A 23,537-nucleotide genomic window follows, 5' to 3' on the forward strand; every position below is an offset into this window, starting at 1 on the left:
TTATATTCTTGTACATAGGGGCAGTATTATAGTAGTTATATTCTTGTACATAGGAGCAGTATTATAGTAGTTTTATTCTTGTACATAGGGGGCAGTATTATAGTAGGTATATTCTTGTACATAGGGGCAGTATTATAGTAGTTATATTCTTGTACATAGGAGCAGTATTATAGTAGTTATATTCTTGTACATAGGAGCAGTATTATAGTAATTATTTTCTTGTACATAGGAGCAGTATTATAGTAGTTCTATTCTTGTACATATGGGGCAGTATTATAGTAGGTATATTCTTGTACATAGGAGCATTATTATAGTAGTTATATTCTTGTACATAGGGGCAGCATTATAGTAATTATATTCTTGTACATAGGAGCAGTATTATAGTAGTTTTATTCTTGTACATAGGGGGCAGTATTATAGTAGGTATATTCTTGTACATAGGGGCAGTATTATAGTAGTTATATTCTTGTACATAGGAGCAGTATTATAGTAATTATTTTCTTGTACATAGGGGCAGTATTATAGTAGTTATATTCTTGTACATAGGAGCAGTATTATAGTAATTATTTTCTTGTACATAGGGGCAGTATTATAGTAGTTATATTCTTGTACATAGGAGCAGTATTATAGTAGTTATATTCTTGTACATAGGAGCAGTATTATAGTAGTTATATTCTTGTACATAGGAGCAGTATTATAGTAGTTATATTCTTGTACATAGGAGCACTATTATAGTAGTTACATTCTTGTACATAGCAGCAGTATTATAGTAGTTATATTCTTGTACATAGGAGCAGTATTATAGTAGTTATATTCTGTACATAGGGGCAGTATTATACTAGTTATATTCTTGTACATAGGAGCAGTATTATAGTAGTTATATTCTGTACATAGGGGCAGTATTATAGTAGTTATATTCTGTACATAGGGGCAGTATTATACTAGTTATATTCTTGTACATAGGGGGGCAGTATTATAGTAGTTATATTCTTGTACATAGGAGCAGTATTATAGTAGTTATATTCTTGTACATAGCAGCAGTATTATAGTAGTTATATTCTTGTACATAGGAGCAGTATTATAGTAGTTATATTCTTGTATATAGGGGCAGTATTATAGTAGTTATATTCTTGTACATGGGGCAGTATTATAGTAGTTATATTCTTGTATATAGGAGCAGTATTATAGTCGTTATATTCTTGTACATAGGGGGCAGTATTATAGTAGTTATATTCTTGTACATAGGAGCAGTATTATAGCAGTTATATTCTTGTACATAGGGGCAGTATTATAGTAGTTATGTTCTTGTACATAGGGGCAGTATTATAGTAGATATATGTACATTGTATATTGCACATAGGATGTGAAGCGGATAATGATGTCTTTATTTCACTTCTCAGTTTTTTTTCACATCATTTGCTGCAAGAGACAGAAGTTTCCTAAACGTGTTCCGTATGTGGCAGAATGTTCTCCTGGATAAGGTAAGTCTGTTCTGTTAGTTTAATATTGTCCATACAATCCTTGCATTATTTTGAGTTGATTCTTACAGTTGCTTTATGTTCTCCCATTATTAATATGTTTTTTTTGGGGTTTGGAGATTTTTATTCTGTTGCTGTAAATCAACACTAGTATCTCCTGATAGAGATTATTTCATACATGATAGATGATTACAATAAAGCACCTTGTTTATAAAGCTGAAGTTAAATAAGTTAACACCCCATCCATCATAGAGAATAGAAAAATATCACTGCTCACACAGGACTCACAGGCTTTCTATATGAGTAGGTGTGGAAGCAGGACCCACAGGCTTTCTACAGTAGTGTTTAAAGGGAACCTATCACCCCGTTTTTTTCGGTATGAGATAAAAATACTGTTAAATAGGGCCTGAGCTGTGCATTACAATAGTGTAGTTTGTGGACCCCGATTCCCCACCTATGCTGCCGAAATACGTTACCAAAGTAGTCGTTTTCGCCTGTCAATCAGGCTGGTCAGGTCGGATGGGCGTGGCTTCTTCCCCCAGATATTGCGTAGTTTTCCGTTGGTGGCGTAGTGGTGTGCGCATGTCCAAGGTCCCCAATCCTGCACGGGGGGGTGAAAATAGCAGCGATGTCCGTTATTCCATTGGTGGTCGGTGGGCGCGGCCATCTTCCTTTGGCCGCGCGTGCGCAGAAGCGGCGCTCTGCTGGCCGCGGCTTCAGGAAAATGGCCGCCGCGATCTCCATCTGCGCACGCGCGGCATCCCGCGGCCATTTTCCTGAAGCCGCGGCCAGCAGAGCGCCGCTTCTGCGCACGCGCGGCCAAAGGAAGATGGCCGCGCCCACCGACCACCAATGGAATAACGGACATCGCTGCTATTTTCACCCCCCCGTGCAGGATTGGGGACCTTGGACATGCGCACACCACTACGCCACCAACGGAAAACTACGCAATATCTGGGGGAAGAAGCCATGCCCATCCGACCTGACCAGCCTGATTGACAGGCGAAAATGACTACTTTGGTAACGTATTTCGGCAGCATAGGTGGGGAATCGGGGTCCACAAACTACACTATTGTAATGCACAGCTCAGGCCCTATTTAACAGTATTTTTATCTCATACCGAAAAAAACGGGGTGATAGGTTCCCTTTAAAATACCGGCCATCCAATATGACTGACCAGAGTAATCCCTGTTTTTGGTATAAATTCTATCACCACATGTCACACAATTTACCAGTCGGTGCAGTAGATAAGAGCACCACCAGCCTCCACACTCATGATCTGCAGTCTTCTGAGTCTCTGTGTTAGAATAATTAATTGACAGGCGGTGATCACAATAATATCAGTGTGGAGATCAATTAATGAGGTCAATCATTCTGTGAAGAGACAGGTGTGAATCCGGTGGCCCTTATTTAAGGGCGAAGCCAGGACATGTTGTACATGCATTTCTCCCGGAAAACCAGAGAAAAATAGGGCGTGCGAGACATTGTTCAGAAGAACAGCGGACTCTGATTAAGTTGATTGGAGAAGGTAAAACTTATAGAGAAGTGCAGACAATGATCGGCGGTTCAATGATCTCCAGTGCTTTATAATGGAAACCAAACCAGAGAGATGTGGAAGAAAGCGGAAGACAACCGTTCTAATAGATGGAAGAATGGCCAGAATGCCGAAGGCTCAGCCAGTGATCAGCTTCAGGATGATCACAGACAGTGTCACGTTACCTGTGAGGACTGGGACAGAAGATGTCTGTGTGACGCTAATCTCTTAGTAAAAAGTCCCTGTACTGTAAGCCATTTACTGAAGCGGATAGAGTGCATCAAAGAACACAACAACTGGCCTAAAAAGTAATGGAGAAACATTCTGTGGACTGATGAAAGTCAAAATGGTTCTTTTGGGTCCAAGGGCCACAGACAGTTCGTAAAATTCTGCATTCAAGCCACAGAACAGTATGCACACAGTGAAGCATGGTGGTGAAGCATCATGATACGGGCAGGTTTCTCTTACTATGGAGCCGGTCTATTTACCGCACACCAGGGATCATGGACCAGTCTGCAGATATTACAATACTTGAAAAGGTCATGTTGCATTACTCTGAAGAGGATATGCCCTTGAAATGGGTGTTTCACCAAGACAACAACCCTAAACACAGCAGTAAACAAGCAAAATCTTGGTTCCAGTACAAAAAATTGAGGTTATGGAGCCGCCGGACCCGATCCACGGACCTTACTCTGATTGATAGAACACTTGTTGGGAGACATTAACAATGACGTTTCTGAGGCAAAGCCAACAAATGCCAAAAATTGTGGGATGTAGTCCGAGCATCCTGGGCTGGAACAACTGTTATGGACTGACCTGGTTTGGAGCAGTGGTATTGTAACCACTAGGGAAAGCAGCGATAGTCAGGGATAGCCAGGAGTCAGTGCACAGGAACAGCAATGTAGTATATGGAGGATAAGCAGCAGGTGAGAGGAAGCATGACTAGAGGCTGGTAGCTCAATAATCTCACAAGAAAGGGAGTGCTATGCCAGGTTTAAATGGGGTGTTCAATCTCTGTGGAGCCAATCAGGAACTCAGGGTGGAGACCATCAGACACAACATAGGTACAAGTATTTGGGTTAGCACGGAACTGTCCAGTGAGCTGAATAGCTCAGAGGGAAGAGCTGCCGTCTGATGCTCAGGAGCTGCTGGGTTCGGATCCTTACAGTACTCCCCTCCTTCCAGGATGGCCTCTTGATATCTCAGGTGCTGGCTTCTCTTGATGTGTCAGATGAAAAGCTCTTGTAGGCCTGGGTGCATGGATGTTGCCCTATGGTTCCCATACATTGTCTTCTGGTCTGTAACACCCTCCATTGCACCAAATATTGTAGTCTCCCTCTACATCTTCTAGAGACCAGAATTTCATCCATGATGTACTTTTCTTCACCATGGACTTTTTCTGGTGGAGGAGGTGGCTGAGTTCTTCGTGGAATGGGTTCTCACTGAATGGTTTGAGCAAAGACACATGGAACACAGGGGGAATCTTCAGGCTCTTAGGAAGTTTTAAACGGAAAGCAACTGGGTTAATTTTTACAGAAATTTGGAAAGGTCCTGTAAATTTTTGACCCAATTTAGAAGATGGTACGTTTGTATTCAGATTTTTGTAGAAAGCCAAACCTTGTCACCGACCTGAAAGGTACGAGGGGCTTTACGACATTTATCTGCTGTTTCTTTATAATCTTCTTTGGCCTTTTGTAACATCTCCTTTAGTTCTTTTTGAGGTTTCTGCAACTCTGTAAGTCTGTCAGTAACAGCAGGAACCGAGGTATTAAATGGAAGATTAGAAATAAATACTGGATGCAAGTCATGGTTAGCCAAAAATGGACTTTGTGATGTAGAACTGTGCTTGGAGTCATTATATGCAAATTCTGCTGTTGGTAGATAATCCACCCAGTCATCCTGTGGGTAATAAATAAAACAGCGCAGGTATTGTTCAAGGGTCTGGTTATTTCTTTCAGTCTGGCCATTGGATTGTGGGTGGAAGGCAGGAGACAAATTGACAGTAAAGGTACCGTCACATTAAGCGACGCTGCAGCGATAGCGACAACGATGCCGATCGCTGCAGCGTCGCTGTTTGATCGCTGGGGAGCTGTCACACAGACCGCTCTCCAGCGACCAACGATGCCGAGGTCCCCGGGTAACCAGGGTACACATCGGGTTGCTAAGCGCAGGGCCGCGCTTAGTAACCCGATGTTTACCCTGGTTACCAGCGTAAAAGTAAAAAAACAAATAGTACATACTCACCTGCGCGTCTCCCAGCGTCTGCTTCCTGACACTGACTGAGCTCCGGCCCTAACAGCACAGCGGTGACGTCACCGCTGTGCTTTCACTTTCACTTTAGAGCCGGATCTCAGTCAGAGCAGGAAGCAGACGCTGGAGGACGCGCAGGTGAGTATGTGCTGTTTGTTTTTTTTACTTTTACGCTGGTAACCAGGGTAAACATCGGGTTACTAAGCGCGGCCCTGCGCTTAGTAACCCGATGTTTACCCTGGTTACCAGTGTAAAACATCGCTGGTATCGTTGCTTTTGGTGTCAAACACAACGATACACGGCGATCGGACGACCAAATAAAGTTCTGGACTTTATTCAGCGACCAGCGACATCACAGCAGGATCCTGATCGCTGCTGCGTATCAAACTAAACGATATCGCTAGCGAGGACGCTGCAACGTCACGGATCGCTAGCGATATCGTTTAGTGTGACGGTACCTTAACTCCTAACGCTGTACAGAAGGTTTTCCACAATCTTGATGTAAACTGAACACCTCTATCAGAAGTTACATTGTCAGGAATTCCATGCAGTGTGAATACCTCTTTGACCACTAATTCTGCGGTTTCTTCAGCGGTAGGAATCCCTTTAGTTGGAATAAAATTGGCCATCTTTGTGAGCCGATCCATCACCAGGATAACAGTCATTTCTTCAGATGGAGGAAGGTCCACCATAAAATCCATTGAGATTGATCCTCAAGGCCTAGATGGAACTGGAAGAAGATGAAGAAGTCCTAGAGGAGAAGATCGTGGCACATGTTCAACAAGAGGAAACACATTTTCTCACATCCTTCCTACAATTAGGCCACCAAAAAGAACGAAGTAGTAGTTATTGAGTTTTCATTATTTAGAATCATGGACAAGTTTGAGGACTTCAAGTCGAGCAGATTCAGGGACATATACAGTATTTGGTGGTTCTGCATTCAGAATCCCTCCTTAAAAGAAAGATCAATGTCTTCAGAAGGATGGATAGGAAAGAAGTCAGTTTGGTATCCTTCTTTAATTATGGGAAAAAATTCTTTGGAGTCCAGTATTCCCCAAAAGGTTTTTGGACGTAGAACGGTTCAGTCAGTGTTGGACCTCTCCTGAGGTCCAGGTTCAGCAGATATCCTGGACAGAGCATCAGCCGTGCCATTTCGTCAACCAGGCTGATAAGAACAAAAATAAGGCCCAACGTGCTTGTCTTGTGGACAACCTCTTAGCTGTACGGATAAATTCTAAATGTTTGTGGTCAGTAAGAACATTCACCCGATGATTGGCCCCTTCCAAAAGATGTCTCTTTTTGGAGAAGGCAACTTTAATGGCTAACAGTTCCTTATTCCCAATGTCATAGTTCTCTTCTGCAGCTGACATGGTGTGAGAAAGAAATGCACATGGATGAAGCTGCATTTTGTCTCCAACTCGCTGTGATAAGACGGCTCCAGTAGCGTAGCTACTGGGGGGGCAGAGGGGGCCATCGCCCCGGGCGCCGGTCACATGAAGGGGCCCACCGGGAGCCAGGGCAGGGCCACTTCTGTGAGGAGGCAGGAGAACACCGCATAGGAGGAGAGCAGTATAATGTCTGCTCCTGTCTGACAGAGACTCTGCACGCTGCTCGCACAGTGGCCGGCTGCACAGTCTCCCCCCTGCAGTGAATGGTTTCGCCCGTCTGACCTGATCATGAAGCTTTTCCTGGCTGCAGCTTTCTTCACTCTGTGCAGGCTGGGATTGGCTCAGGCACGCGGGGTCCTAGTGCCCACACCCTGCATTTCACCTAGACACTTCCTGGTCCTGCCTGCAGTGCAAACTCATCAGTAAGGCTACTTTCACACTAGCGTTTTTTGAAATCCGTCGCAATGCGTCGTTTTGCCGAAAAAACGCATCCTGCAAAAGTGTTTGCAGGATGCGTTTTTTCCCCATAGCCTAATATTAGACGACGCATTGCGACGGATTTACACACGTCGCACCCGTCGTGCGACGGGTGCGTCGTGCAGTGGCGGACCGTCGGGGGCAAAAAACGTTGCTTGCAACGTTTTTTGCTCCGTCGTAAACGTCTTTTCCGACCGCGCATGCACGGCCGGAACTCCGCCCCCACCTCCCAATGGGGCAGCGGATGCGCTGGAAAAATGCATCCGCCGCCCCCGTTGTGCGGCGGAGACCACGCTAGCGTCGGGAACGTCGGCCCGACGCACAGCGACGGGCCAAGCCCGACGCTAGTGTGAAAGAAGCCTAAGCCTAAGTTAGGTTTATTAAATTCAGGTATGTCACTGTGATGTGAATGTGAGACCATTGGGGTATTGTGGGGGCTGAAAGTGGGTGAGGGGGGACAGGGTACTGAGGGGGTGGATGTGAGACCATGGGGGTGCTGTGAGGGCTGAAGGTGGGTGAGGTGGGACAGGGCACTGAGGGGGTGGATGTGAGATGATGGGGGTGTCAGGGCACTGAGGGGGTGGATGTGAGATGATGGGGGTATTGGGGCTGAAGTGGGGGAGGGGGGGCAGGTCACTGGGGGCTGAATATTATAATGTTTTGTTATGATATTATATGTGTTCCATCATGTAGTAATTGCTGTCTGGGGAGGCCGGAGATGGGGGGGTCGGGGGCTATTGATACGTACCACCTGGGTCTTTTATGAGTATTAGTATAATGAGCCGCATACAGTAACCAAGAGCTGCATCACATTTAGAGCACCGCTCCAGTATTATTTTTTATTTCACTGCTGGAGCGGTGCTGAATATCCCCGTCCCCTGCCCCTGTCTGATACTCACCTTCTGGCGTTCTCATATGTTTTAAGGCCCCGTCTCACATAGCGAGATCGCTAGCGAGATCGCTGCTGAGTCACAAGTTTTGTGACGCAACAGCGACCTCCATAGCGATCTCGCTATGTGTGACACGTACCAGCGATCAGGCCCCTGCTGTGAGATCGCTGGTCGTGTCGGAATGGCCTGGACCTTTTTTTGGTCGTTGAGGCCCCGCTGACATCGCTGAATCGGTGTGTGTGACACCGATCCAGCGATGTCTTCACTGGTAACCAGGGTAAACATCGGGTTACTAAGCGCAGGGCCGCGCTTAGTAACCCGATGTTTACCCTGGTTACCAAAAAAAACAAACAGTACATACTCGCCTTTCGGTGTCCAGGTCCCTTGCCGTCTGCTTCCTGCTCTGACTGAGCCGCCGTACAGTGAGAAGTGAGAGCACAGCAGTGACGTCACCGCTGCGCTCTGCTCTCACTGTACGGCCGGATCTCAGTCAGAGCAGGAAGCAGACGGCAAGGGACCTGGACACCGAAAGGCGAGTATGTACTGTTTGTTTTTTTTGGTAACCAGGGTAAACATCGGGTTACTAAGCGCGGCCCTGCGCTTAGTAACCCGATGTTTACCCTGGTTACCCGGGTGCTGCAGGGGGACTTCGGCATCGTTGAAGACAGTTTCAACGATGCCGAAGTCGTTCCCCTGACCGTTGGTCGCTGGAGAGAGCTGTCTGTGTGACAGCTCCCCAGCGACCACACAGCGACTTACCAACGATCACGGCCAGGTCGTATCGCTGCTCGTGATCGTTGGTAAATCGCTTAGTGAGACGGGGCCTTTAGTCTCCGCTCGGCTCCGTCTCCTGCAGTTTGTGACCTGTCCGAGGTTCCAGTGTTTTATGGAGCAGCGCAGAGGTCACTAATCAATGTGAGACTGTGGGAGCCTCGTTCTGGCCTCTTTCTCACTCTCAGGCTATGTGCACACGGTGCAGATTGGCCGCTGCAGATTCACAGCAGTTTTCCATGCGTTGTACAGCACCATGTAAACCTATAGAAAAACAAATCCACAGTGCCCATGGTGTGGAAAATACCGCACGGAAACTCTGCGTTGTATTTTCCGCAGCATGTCAATTGTTTGTGCGGATTCCGCAGCGTTTTACACCTGCTCCTGTATAGGAATCCGCAGGTGTAAAAATGCAGGCGAAATCCTCACAAAAAAACGCAGGAAATCCACGGTAAATCCGCATGTAAAACGCAGCACATTTTACCTGTGGATTTTGCAAAAACGGTGGAGAAAAATCCGCACACGAATCCGCAACGTGTGCACATGGCCTCATAGTCTCACATTGAGCACTTGTGACATAGCTTCTCACTTCTGGCCTGTCAGAAGCTGCGCTCACAAGTTTGAGCCTTGGGACTGCAGCAGTGCCGCAAAATAGTGAATACGCCGGAGGATGAGTAAATGACTGGGAATGGGGACCTGCGCTTAAAACACCACTCCAACGGTGGAAAAAAACCCTGCTAGAGTGGTGCTTTAATAATTTAATAATAAGCAATTTAATACTATAAAGTTGATAAAGGCTTGGAATAAATGTCTGCAGTCACTTTATGTGACTGCAGACTGCCAAATCATGACGGAGCTGTGGGCCCATCATACTGTGTATAAGGGAGCTATGGGCCCATCATACTGTGTATAAGGAAGCTGTGGGCCCATCATACTGTGTATAAGGGAGCTGTGGGCCCATCATACTGTGTATAAGGGAGCTGCGGGCCCATCATACTGTGTATAAGGGAGCTGCGGGCCCATCATACTGTGTATAAGGGAGCTGCGGGCCCATCATACTGTGTATAAGGGAGATGCGGGCTCATCATACTGTGTATACGTTAGCTGTGGGTCCATCATACTGTGATAAGGGAGCTGTGGGCCCATCATACTGTGTATAAGGAAGCTGCGGGCCCATCATACTGTGATAAGGGAGCTGTGGGCTCATCATACTGTATAAGGGAGCTGTGGGCTCATCATACTGTGTATAAGGAAGCTGCGGGCCCATCATACTGTGATAAGGGAGCTGCGGGCCCACCATACTGTGTATAAGGGAGCTGCGGGCCCATCATACTGGGTATAAGGGAGCTGCGGGCCCATCATACTGTGTATAAGGGAGCTGCGGGCCCATCATACTGTGTATAAGGGAGCTGCGGGCTCATCATACTGTGTATAAGGGAGCTGCGGGCTCATCATACTGTGTATAAGGAAGCTGCGGGCCCATCATACTGTGATAAGGGAGCTGTGGGCCCATCATACTGTATAAGGGAGCTGCGGGCTCATCATACTGTGTATAAGGAAGCTGTGGCCCCATCATACTGTGTAAAGGGGAACGGTGAGGGACATCATACTGTTTGACGGAAGCTGCAGGCCCATCATACTGTTTATAAGGGAGCTGTGGACCCACCATACTGTGTATAGGGAACTGTGAAGGCATATTGTGGGAGCTGTTGGCCCATTACACTGTATATAGGGGAGCTCTGGGGGGGCATTATACTTTCTATAGTGGATCTCTGTCAGCATAATACTGTGCAAAGGGGAGCAGTGAAAACATCATACGGTGTATCGGGGAGTTATAGAATCATCATACTGTGTATAGGGGAGCTGTGGGGGCCTTATACTGTGTATATGGAAGCTTTGAGCTCACCATACTGTGTATAATGGAGCAGTACATGAGGGAACTTAGGGGACATTATTAAATGTAAAGTGGGCACTTAAGCATCATTGTTATAGGGGCACTCAGAGTATTGCGACCATCAAAGTTGCATATCGTCACAATATGGCGGTAAAATCAATGTTCGTTTTTGTATATAGATTTATTTTCAATAACAGTAGGGTCATATTCTGAGGTTCCACTATATTCACAACTAGAGTGCGCAACCGTAGCTGTAATCAGGGTTAGCTGGTTAGGGGCCCACTCAGATGTTTCGCCCCCCCTAAGTTGAAACCCTAGCTACGCCTCTGGACGGCTCCCACCGCAGAGTCTGAGACGTCTACTTCGACAACAAATGGCAGTTCAGGGTTTGGATGGACTAGTAATAGTGCGAAAGTAAAAAGTGTCTTTAGTTGGTCGAACACCATTTGTGCCTCTGGAGACCAGAAAAAGATTTTGGTTTTCTTTGTGAGTGAAGTAATTGATAAAGTTATTTTTGAAACGTTTTTAATGAATCTTCTGTAGAAATTTGCAAATCCTATAAAGCGCTGAACGTCTTTTATATTTCTTGGGGTAGGCCAGTCAACTGCCGCTCTGATCTTACTGGGATCCATGCTCACACCTTCTGGGGAGATGATGTATCCCAGAAATTGAGTTCTGGTTTGTTCAAATTCACATTTTTCAAGTTTGATATAGAGATGGTTTTCCAGCAGATGTTCCAGGACTAACTGCACATGTCTGCGATGCTCGTCAAGGGTATCTGAAAATATAAGAATGTCATCGAGATAAACAACAACAAATCGATCCAAGAAATCTCGAAAAACATCATTAATCCCTTAAGGACCAAGCCACTTTCTGGTTAATGACCAGGCCTTAATTTTGAAATCTGACCCCTTTCACTTTATGTGGTTATAACTCTGGAACGCTTCAACAGATCCCACTGATTCTGAGATTTTTTTTTTTTCGTGACATATTGTACTCTATGACAGTGGTAACATTTCTTAAAATTTCTTGTGTTTATTTGTGAAAAAAATGTAATTTTGGCAAAAATTTTGAAAATTTCACAATTTTCAAACTTTTAATTTTTATGCCCCTAAATCAAAGCATTATGTCACACAAAATAGTGAATAAATAGCATTTCCCGCATGTCTACTTTACATCTGGACAATTTTTGAAACATCATTTTTTTTGTTGTTAGGATGTTATAAGGGATAAAAGTTGACCAGTGATTTTTAATTTTTCCCACAAAATTTACAAAACCATTTTTTCTAGGGACCACCTCACATTTGAAGTGACTTTGAGGGGTCTATATGGCAGAAAATACCCAAAAGTGACACCATTATAAAAACCGCACCCCTCAAGGTGCTCAAAACCACATTCAAGAAGTTTATTAACCCTTCAGGTGCTTCACAGCAGCAGAAGCAACATGGAAAGAAAAAATGAACATTCAGCTTTTTTTTTTCACAAAATTTTTACTTCGGGCACAATTTTTTTTTTATTTTCTCAAGTGTATCAGGAGAAAATGAACCATAATATTTGTTGTGAAATTTCTCCTGAGTACATCGATACCTCATGTATGGAGGAAGACCACTCTCTTGGCGCACGGCAGGGCTCGAAAGAGAAGGAGCACCATTTGAGGTTTTCAACGTAAAATTGGCTGGAATCGAGAGCGGACGCCATGTCGCGTTTGGAGAGCCCTTGTTGTGCCTAAACAGTGGAAACCTCCATAAGTGACCCCATTTTGGAAACTAGACCCCTCAAGAAACTTATCTAGATGTGTGGTGAGCATCTTGAACCACCAGGTGCTTTACAGAAGTTTATAACAGAGCTAAGAAAATTAGAAAAAAAAAATTCCAGCAACATTTTTTTTTTTACCTCAATTTTTTTATTTTCTCAAGGTTAACAGGAGAAAATGGACCCCAGAATTTCTTGTGCAATTTCTCCCGAGTGTGCCAATACCCCATGTGTGGGTGAAACTGAAGGAGTGACATATTATAGTGCAGATTTTACTATTAGGGTTTGAGGGCGCCATGACCCACTGGGAGAGCCCCTGAGGTGCCAGAACAATAGAAGTTACCCCAAACTACACCTCTCAATGAATTAATCTAGGGGTGTAATTATCATTGATACTAAGGGTGTGTCACAGAACATTATACCATTGGGCAGTAAAGAAAACATAATTATATTTTTACCACAAAAAAATTGTTTTAGCCCCAGATTTAACATTTTCACAAAAGATAATATATCTATAGATCACAGTGGTGCTAAACACGTGTGCCTGACGAAACAGCAGCAGGCAAAAAAGGCTAGTATGGTGTGTGTGACTGCCAAAAAATCTATAAAATATACAAATATTACTGTATAAGGGAAAGCAGCAGGTATTTTGAATAAGAAAGAGTATCAGTTTATTTATAATAAAACACCGAGTTTGGCTATATTCTATCATATCCCGAAAATACATAAGGATTCTAAATGCCCACCAGGGAGACCCATCGTATCGGGTATAAATTGCCTAACGGCAAATCTTTCAGAATATGTAGATTCACAGCTTCAGAAATGTGTTCCATCACTTCCAGCTTAAAGACACCCAGGATACCATTATGGCCTTAGAAAATATTAAGTGGACTGATAAATATATACTGGGCACCTTGGACATTAAGTCCCTCTATACAGTAATCGATGAAGTAAAAGGGTGCGAATCTGCAGAATATTTTCTAACCAAATCCCAGCTGTATAATCCAACGCAAGTGGCATTTATCTTGCAAGGCATGAAGTTCATCCTCCAATACAATTATTTTGTATATAATAATCAATTTTATTTACAAACCTGGGGAACAGCCATGGGGACAAAATTTGCCCCAAGCTATGCCAACTTGTATGTTGGAAAGTGGGAGGAGTCATACATTTTTCAGGATGGTCCGTTATGTAAAGGTTTGATCATGTGGCGTTGATACATCGATGACGTTCTTTTTATCTGGGAAGGGTCCCGACAGCTTTTGGAAGAATTTCTGGGGGGCCTTAATAAAAACACATATGGTTTAGAATTCTCTGGAACCATTAGTGAAACAGAGGTAAATTTTCTAGACCTGAACATTTTTGTCGAAAATAACGTCTTATACACGAAATGCTATCACAAAGAGGTAGATTGCAATAGTTATATTCAGATGGATAGTTGTCATCTTCCTGCCTGGCTCCGCAATATTCCAAAAAGTCAGTTTATACGTATTAGACGTAACTGTACGAGAGATATAGATTTCGATACAGAATCCAGAATCTTACAGAAGCAATTCTTAGAGAGAGGGTATGATCTTCCCTCCCTTGAGCAAGTGAGCCAGGAAGCTCGGACTATCCCAAGGACAAACCTGATCCATGGAACCAAGGAACATAAAGGAAAGACTTCTTTAGCACAAGAAATTGGTAGAATCCCATTGATTACTCAATATCATGCAAATCATGGAAGATTTTCGAAGATTATTAATAAATACTGGCCCATTTTACAGAAAGATAAGGTGGTGGGTGAACTTTTACCAGCAAAACCGAGATTTGTCTATAGAAAAGTGAAGAACATTGGGAACATTCTAGCACCCACCACAAGAATGGGGTTTGGTACTAACAAAGTTTAAAAAAATAAAAACAATCTGAACCCCACAGAGGGCGGCTTCACATACTGTGGAAGGTGCCCATGCTGTTTACGTATGAAACGCCCAACAGTAGTGCAGGAATCATTTTGGAATATGGACAAAACCAGGGAGTTCCATCTCAAAGAAAATATCTCGTGTCACTCCATGGGTGTTATATATATAATAAGATGTCCTTGTGAAAAAATGTACGTGGGTCGTACAAAAAGACAACTTAGGGACAAGATTAGTGAGCACCTGGACAACATCTTGAAGGGATTTCCAGGGCACCCCTTATCGCGACACTTTGCAGAAAAATATGGGCGCTCAATTAATGGTTTTTCGTTTTGTGGTATCCAAACGGTACCAAAAAATCCAAGAGGAGGGGACTATATTAAGAGCATGTCCCGCATTGAATCCAAATGGATTTTTACATTAGATACTTTAGCCCCCAAAGGACTCAATCATGAAATTGAACTGTATGCCCTCTAAGGTTTTATGATGTTTATATGAGTCAAACTTCTGCCTCTTTGTGATACATATTTTAATGTACCTTGTTTTATTTGAGAAAGTTTTTTAGCAGTGGAATGGTTTTACTTTCATTTGTATTTACATTTTTTATACAATTTTTACAACATTCACTGCTAGGGTTCTACAAACGGTTTTATGGTGTGTATCTATATATATGCATACATATATATATATATTTTTACACACAAGTTTTTTCACATAATTTTTTACATCTATACAGTATATATATATATATATATATATATATATATATATATATATATATATATATATATATATATTTAATAGCTTTTATCCATATAGTAAACAAATAAAGATTGGGTTTTTATATGGGGGAGGGAGTATCATTTTTATTATTATTATTTTTATTATGGTTTCCTATAGGTACACATGTATATACTTATTAAAGTTGCAATTAGGAGGTTTAGGTAGGCCCAGAGTTCAACAGTTGAGAGTAGCAGCCGGGTTGGTCATATTCAGCTAAGTCGGGCACGAGCTGACTAGCGTAGTGCACCATTCGTTGGTAGATCACAAGGCTGCAGAGGCGTGGATAGATATAAAAGAACAGCGGCAGTGCAGGTGCCATACCTTGAGGAAGAGGGACGTTACCCTCGAAATGCGTCGGGATTGGCCCCTACACACGTCCGCTACACACGGACAGGTGACGTCACCATCTAACCACGCCCCCCGCTCACCTCGCCACGCTGACAGCGGCGCCATCGGCCAAGGCTACCACTGGGTTACGGCGGCGGGTTTCCACGGGGGATTGATACCTCTGGGAGGACGCTCCCATCGTCAAACACCACTGGACAGTGGGCAAAATCGCTACGCAAGTGGACATTGCTGGCACAGGCCTACACATCGATCTGTAAGTGCCCTTCAGCGCGGCAACCTTTTATAGACTCTATTTTCACAAAAGAAGTGGGTAAAATTGGCACCAGAATTTGTCCCACAATTTAATATAGAAATACCCCGTATGCGGCTGTACAGTACTACTTAGCCATACGGAGAGTCTCGGTAGGGATGGAGCGCTATTTGCCTCCTGGAGCGCAGATTTTCATAGAATAGTTTGCAAACTCCATATACAGTGCTAGAGAGCAGAATCCCCCCCAAATGACCCCATCTTGGAAATTATACCCCTGCCAAATGTGAATGCTAAAGGTGGTTTATGCACACTGGGGCTCAGAGAGGAGGGGGGCATTTGGATTTGAGCGCTCAGAATTCGCTGAATTTCTTTTTGGGAGCAATGAGCCATTTTGCTTTTCCAGAGCCTTTGTGCTACCAGTAATGTGGAAACCCCTATATTTCCGTTAACAGATGACAGACCTGAGTGGGGACTTGCTTTTTCTGTGGATTGAGTTGAAGCTTTTATTGGGAACATTTGACATAACGTTTGGGATCACAGTTATCCTGCGCTCTACGCTGAGCACTTAGTTTGGGGTTTCCATCTAAATCTCCGAGCTACGTGACCGATGAAACGCCCGATGGATCCATTCACTATAATGAGGCAGCAGCGTTACTCTGGACTCCGTCTGGCCTCTGTTCAGCGTCCTCCTTCCTTTCACAGGTGCACAAAACTATGGTGGACCTCGTTTTTCTGCACGCCTAAAAAGACAGACGCCGCCAGATCACAGGTCTTATGGCGTCCACAGTGCCTCCATCTGCCTCATTATACGGAATCTTCCACTGGCGGTTCTGTCTGAATCACATATTTACACGGAAATCCCGGTATAAGCACTCAGTGTAGAGCGCAGGATAAATGTGCACCGAGCCTTACTGCGATCTTTGGGTGGCAGAATGAACAAATCCGCAACAGGTAAATAGTTGGTTTTGTTTTTTATGCCGTTCCTCGTGCAGTATAAGTGATTAGGCAACTTTATTCTTTGGGTCGGTGCGATTACAGCGATACCAGATTTATATTAGTTTTTTTTATGTTTGACTTCGGTCACACACTAAAAGACGTTTTTATTTGCAAGAAGAAATTTTAGCATTGCCATATTTCTGCCCACAGAGTCATGTGATGGCTTTTTTTTTTGCGGGACAAGCTGACTTTTTTATTGGTACCATTTTCGGGCACATGACTCTTTTTATCTCTTTCTATTCTGATTTTCGTGGAGGCAAAATGAACGAAAACTAGCAATTCAGAAATTGTTGTTTTTTTTTCTCCATTCTGCGTTTGGTAAAATTGATAAGGCAGTTTTATTCTTTTCTTTAATAGAAAAAATAATTATTTTTGCATTGCTTTATTCTGAAAGCTATAACCATTTTTATTTTTCCGCTGATGGAGCTTGTTGTTTGCAGGGCAAGATGGCGTTTTCAGTGATATTATTTTTATTTACATTCATCTTTTTGATCACGGTTTATTTCACTTTTTCCAAGCGGTATCATAATAAAGCATAGTTTGCAACTTTTTTTTTATGGCATTCACTGAACGGGTTAACTAGTGTGACACATTTATCTCACAGGTGTGGGACTCACAGGCTTTCTATATGAGTAGGGGGGAAGCAGGACTCGCAGGCTTTCTATATGAGTAAGGGGCAGCAGGACCCACAGGCTTTCTATATGAGTAGGGGGGCAGCAGGACTCACAGGCTTTCTATATGAGTAGGGGAAAGCAGGACTTACAGGCTTTCTATATGAGTAGGGGGAAGCAGGACTCACAGGCTTTCTATATGAGTAAGGGGCAGCAGGACCCACAGGCTTTCTATATGAGTAGGGGGGCAGCAGGACTCACAGGCTTTCTATATGAGTAGGGGAAAGCAGGACTCACAGGCTTTCTATATGAGTAGGGGGGCAGCAGGACTTACAGGCTTTCTATATGAGTAGGGGGAAGCAGGACTCACAGGCTTGCTTTTGGAGTAAGAGTGCGAGCAGGACTCACAAGCTTTCTATATGAGTAGGGAAGAAGCATGAGTCACAGGCTTTCTATATGAGTGGGGACAAGCAGGACTCACAGGCTTTCTATATGAATAGGCGTTAAGCCGTACTCACAGGCTTTCTATATGAGTGGGGATGAGCAGGACTCATAGGCTTTCTGTTTGAGTGGGGTCTAGCAGGACTCACAGGCTTTCTATATGAGTTTGGGCGAGCAGGACTCACAGGCTTTCTATATGAGTAGGCGATAAGCAGTACTCACGGGCTTTCTATATGAGTAGGGGAGAAACAGGACTCACAGGTTTTCTATAAGAGTAGGGGCAAGCAGGACTCACGGGCTTTCTATATGAGTAGGGGAGAAGCAGGACTCACAGGCTTTCTATATGAGTAGGTGGGGAAGCAGGACTCACAGGTTTTCTATAAGAGTAGGGGAGAAGCAGGACTCACAGGCTTTCTATATGAGTAGGTGGGGAAGCAGGACTCACAGGTTTTCTATAAGAGTAGGGGGCAAGCAGGACTCATGGGCATTCTATATGAGTAGGCGATAAGCAGTACTCACAGGCTTTCTGTATGAGTAGGGGAGAAGCAGGACTCGCAGGCTTTCTATATGAGTAGGGGAGAAGCAGGACTCACAGGCTTTCTATATAAGTAGGGGAGAAGCAGGACTCTCAAGCTTTCTATAAGAGTAGGGGGTGAGCAGGATTCACAGGCTTTCTATATGAGTAGGTGGTAAGCAGAACTCACGGGCTTTCTATATGAATAGAGGAGAAGCAGGACTCACAGGCTTTCTATATGAGTAGGTGGGGAAGCAGGACTCACAGGCTTTCTATATTAGTAGGGGGCGAACAAGATTCACAGGCTTTCTATATGAGTAGGTGGGTGTCATGGTTCACGGGGAGGATACCTTTATCATCCCCACCACTCACACCAATTTGTCATGAACCGGGGTTGTTTGGTTGCCCCTGGTTCTTTTCGAAGGGGATTTATCTATATCCCACTTCCCAGTTCCGGTTTGGAACGTGCAGCTCTCTGGCGCCCCCTTACCCTCAGGTCAGACTGGGTACTGCACCTCGGGTAATTAGTGACCAGAAAGGCTGCCTTACTTTGTACTTGCAAATGGGCACACTGCAGCGAGGGCGATATACCTACTCCCACTCAGGTGGGAACAATAATTATCAACGCCGCCAGTCGCTACAAAGACTCCCAAATGCACAGGACAAATCCGCTGCCACCAGCTCCGATTTCTTAATTATTAACGGGTCCGGAGCCAACCCAGATTAGTTGCGTAATTCACCTCAGAGGACATGACAGTTCGTTATAGGGCAAGGAGAGACAAAGCTAGTAATTTTATATATTTTACTCCAAAAAAGGTAGGCAGTGTTTTCTGAAGTATAAAAAGATATTATAAAGAAGACAAGTATCTTATGTACAATACAACTACAAATAAAAGGGGATTAAAGTTGAAGAGAACACTTACATGGCGTTCAGATCATTTCATCTCATGGCTGACCATGTGCTGTGGGGGATGGATGACACATCTAGATGCATCACACCTGTCTTGCAGCTAGACCCCAGACAAAAGACACTGGAAGACTTATGTCCCACTCAGTTATCTCCCACCTCAAAACCAAGGCACTCCCCCTGTGGTGACCTAACTCAGGGGCTGAATCCTCCCCTTTCTTAGAGCTGTGACAAACCATTTTTATGCATAGCTTGCTGTTTGAACCTCGTATACGAACGACACAATGATCAGGATGTGCACCACATTGGGGGGATTCTTTTAAGTGTAAACATGGTGTAGTTACATGACCCGCTTACAGAGAAACCCACTCCTTGCATTGGTTAAGTTTAGCTCCTAGCAATTGCCGTGAGCTATATATCTCTCAATGGACATCCAGAATATATAATCCTTATATCTCTAGCCCGGATTGGTGCCAATATACATAACCTTAAAAGAACAATAGAATCCCATGCTTGCTGTACCAGTTTTAGCCAGTATCAGGTGGGAGGGGGGAATGAGGAGTTTTACACAGAGTCTGGTTTTTGCAGCACCAAGCCATAAACAGTCCTGAAGGAGGGGGAAATGAGGGGTTTAGGATTACACACGCAGGCACAGGAAACTGCAGCTGAGAGCGCTGTATGTGTAATTGAAATAGACAGAACTTTACTATTTCCTGACAGTGGGGAAGCAGGACTCACAGGCTTTCCACATAAGTAGGTGGGGAAGCAGGACTCACAGGCTTTCCACATGAGTAGGTGGGGAAGCATGTCTCACAGGCTTTCTCTATGAGTAGGGGCGAGCAGGACTCACAGACTTTCTGTAGGAGTGGGGGAAGCAGGACTCACAGGTTTTCTGCATGAGTAGGGGGTAAGCAGGACTCACAGGCTTTCTATAAGAGTAGAGGGGGAGCAGGACTCACAAGCTTTCTGTAAGAGTAGGGGGCAAGCAGGATTCACAGGCTCTCTGTAGGGGGAAGCAGGACTCACAGGTTTTCTATATGAGTAAGCGGTAAGCAGGACTCACAGGTTTTCTATATGAGTAAGCGGTAAGCAGGACTCACAGGTTTTCTATATGAGTAGGTGGGGAAGCAGGACTCATAGGCTTTCTGTATGAGTAGGGGTAAGCAAGACTCACAGACTTTCTGTAGGGGGGAAGCAGGACTCACAGGTTATCTGTATGAGTAGGGTGTAAGCAGGACAGGCTTTCTATTTGAGTAGGTTGAGAATCAGGACTCTCAGGCTTTCTATATGAGTAGGGGGCGAGCAGGACGCACAGGCTTTTTGTATGAGTAGATGGTAAGCAGGACTCACAGGCGTAACCCCCATATCACCATGTATTATATAACTCCCATATTACAAGGTATTATATAACCCCATATCACACATGTATTATATAACCCCCATATCACAAGGTATCATATTACCTCATATCACACATGTATTATATACCCCCCATATCACCCCCCATATTATACAATCCGCCATATCACATGTATTATATAACCTCCCAAATTACACATGTGTTATATAACCCCATATCACACATGTATTATATAACCCTATATCACAAGGTATCATATTACCTCATAACACACATGTATTATATTACCCACCATATCACACTTGTATAACCCCCATATCACACATGTATTGTATAGCTCCCATATCACACATGTATTATATACCCCCCATATCACCCCCCTTATTATACAATCCCCCATATCACATGCATTATATATAACCACCATATCACACATGAATTATATAACCCCCAAATCACACACGTGTTATATAACCCCCTATATTACACATGTATAACTCCCATATCACACATGTATTACAGTATATAACCCCATATCACACAGGTGTTATTTACGCTCCCTGTATCACACATGTTATATGCCCCATATCACCCCCCATATTATACAATCCCCCACATCACATGTATTATATACCCACCATATCACATCGCTTGTGTCACTAATCATAGTACCATACACCCATAGAACTGCAAACTTTGCCCTTTGGTGCTGGGCAGAGGACATCATTGTTGGCCAAGAAGAGAGTGTTACTACCGGTCATAAGCAGAGAGCAAACAAGCCCAGGAGCCTGAGACCAGGACACATAACCCTGCCCGAGCCGCTGAGTCCTGCACCTGCTCTACCATTAACACTAAAAGAATGAACTGCAAGCAAAGGCGGAAGATGCCAGAGCCGGCGGTTACTGAGGTGTCCGAGGGACGTAGGGTGAGAGCAGCAGGCGCAGAATCAGGGGTACAGGATGATGACACTGACACTCGGGGTGCAGGATAATGACACTGACACTGGGGGTACAGGATAATGACACTGACACTGGGGGTACAGGATAGTGACACTGACACTGGGGTACAGGATAATGACACTGACACTCGGGGTACAGGATAATGACACTGACACTGGGGGTACAGGATGATGACACTGACACTGGGGGTACAGGATAATGACACTGACACTGGGGGTACAGGATAATGACACTGACACTGGGGGTACAGGATAATGACACTGACACTGGGGGTACAGGATAATGACACTGACACTGGGGTACAGGATAATGACACTGACACTGGGGGTACAGGATAATGACACTGACACTCGGGGTACAGGATAATGACGCTGACACTGGGGGTACAGGATAATGACACTGACACTGGGGTACAGGATAATGACACTGACACTGGGGGTACAGAATAATGACACTGACACTCGGGGTACAGGATAATGACACTGACACTGGGGGTACAGGATAATGACACTGACACTCGGGGTACAGGATAATGACACTGACACTGGGGTACAGGATAATGACACTGACACTGGGGGTACAGGATAATGACACTGACACTGGGGGTACAGGATAATGACACTGACACTGGGGGTACAGGATAATGACACTGACACTCGGGGTACAGGATAATGACACTGACACTGGGGTACAGGATGATGACACTAACACTTGGGGTACAGGATAATGACACTGACACTGGGGGTACAGGATAATGACACTGACACTGGGGGTACAGGATAATGACACTGACACTGGGGGTACAGGATAATGACACTGACACTGGGGGTACAGGATAATGACACTGACACTGGGGGTACAGGATAATGACACTGACACTGGGGTACAGGATAATGGCACTGACACTGGGGGTACAGGATAATGACACTGACACTGGGGGTACAGGATAATGACACTGACACTGGGGGTACAGGATAATGACACTGACACTGGGGGTACAGGATAATGACACTGACACTGGGGGTACAGGATAATGACACTGACACTCGGGGTACAGGGTAATGACACTGACACTGGGGGTACAGGATAATGACACTGACACTGGGAGTACAGGATAATGACACTGACACTCGGGGTACAGGATAATGACGCTGACACTCGGGGTACAGGATAATGACACTGACACTGGGGGTACAGGATAATGACACTGACACTCGGGGTACAGGATAATGACGCTGACACTCGGGGTACAGGATAATGACACTGACACTGGGGGTACAGGATAATGACACTGACACTCGGGGTACAGGATAATGACACTGACACTGGGGGTACAGGATAATGACACTGACACTGGGGGTACAGGATAATGGCACTGACACTGGGGGTACAGGATAATGACACTGACACTGGGGGTACAGGATAATGACACTGACACTGGGGTACAGGATAATGACACTGACACTGGGGGTACAGGATAATGACACTGACACTGGGGGTACAGGATAATGACACTGACACTGGGGGTACAGGATAATGACACTGACACTGGGGGTACAGGATAATGACACTGACACTCGGGGTACAGGATAATGACGCTGACACTCGGGGTACAGGATAATGACACTGACACTGGGGGTACAGGATAATGACACTGACACTGGGGGTACAGGATAATGACCCTGACACTCGGGGTACAGGATAATGACACTGACACTGGGGGTACAGGATAATGACACTGACACTCGGGGTACAGGGTAATGACACTGACACTGGGGGTACAGGATAATGACACTGACACTGGGGTACAGGATAATGACACTGACACTGGGGGTACAGGATAATGACACTGACACTGGGGGTACAGGATAATGACACTGACACTCGGGGTACAGGATAATGACACTGACACTGGGGGTACAGGATAATGACACTGACACTGGGGGTACAGGATAATGACACTGACACTCGGGGTACAGGATAATGACACTGACACTGGGGGTACAGGATAATGACACTGACACTCGGGGTACAGG

The 23,537-nt window shown here is 44.7% G+C and overlaps 1 protein-coding gene across 3 annotated transcripts in view; it reads left to right on the forward strand.

The window, feature by feature from the left end:
- Positions 1-23,537, forward strand: part of GRAMD1C (GRAM domain containing 1C) — a 159,655-nt gene that overhangs the window by 83,475 nt on the left and 52,643 nt on the right. For all 3 annotated transcript variants that reach the window (XM_077293690.1, XM_077293692.1, XM_077293691.1), the window contains one exon: positions 1,401-1,481. In XM_077293690.1, the coding sequence (XP_077149805.1) occupies positions 1,401-1,481 (81 nt within the window). The remainder of the gene's footprint in view (positions 1-1,400; positions 1,482-23,537) is intronic.

The sequence above is a fragment of the Ranitomeya variabilis genome, chromosome 3, assembly GCF_051348905.1.
Source record: "Ranitomeya variabilis isolate aRanVar5 chromosome 3, aRanVar5.hap1, whole genome shotgun sequence".
NCBI classification, from domain to species: Eukaryota; Metazoa; Chordata; class Amphibia; order Anura; family Dendrobatidae; genus Ranitomeya; species Ranitomeya variabilis.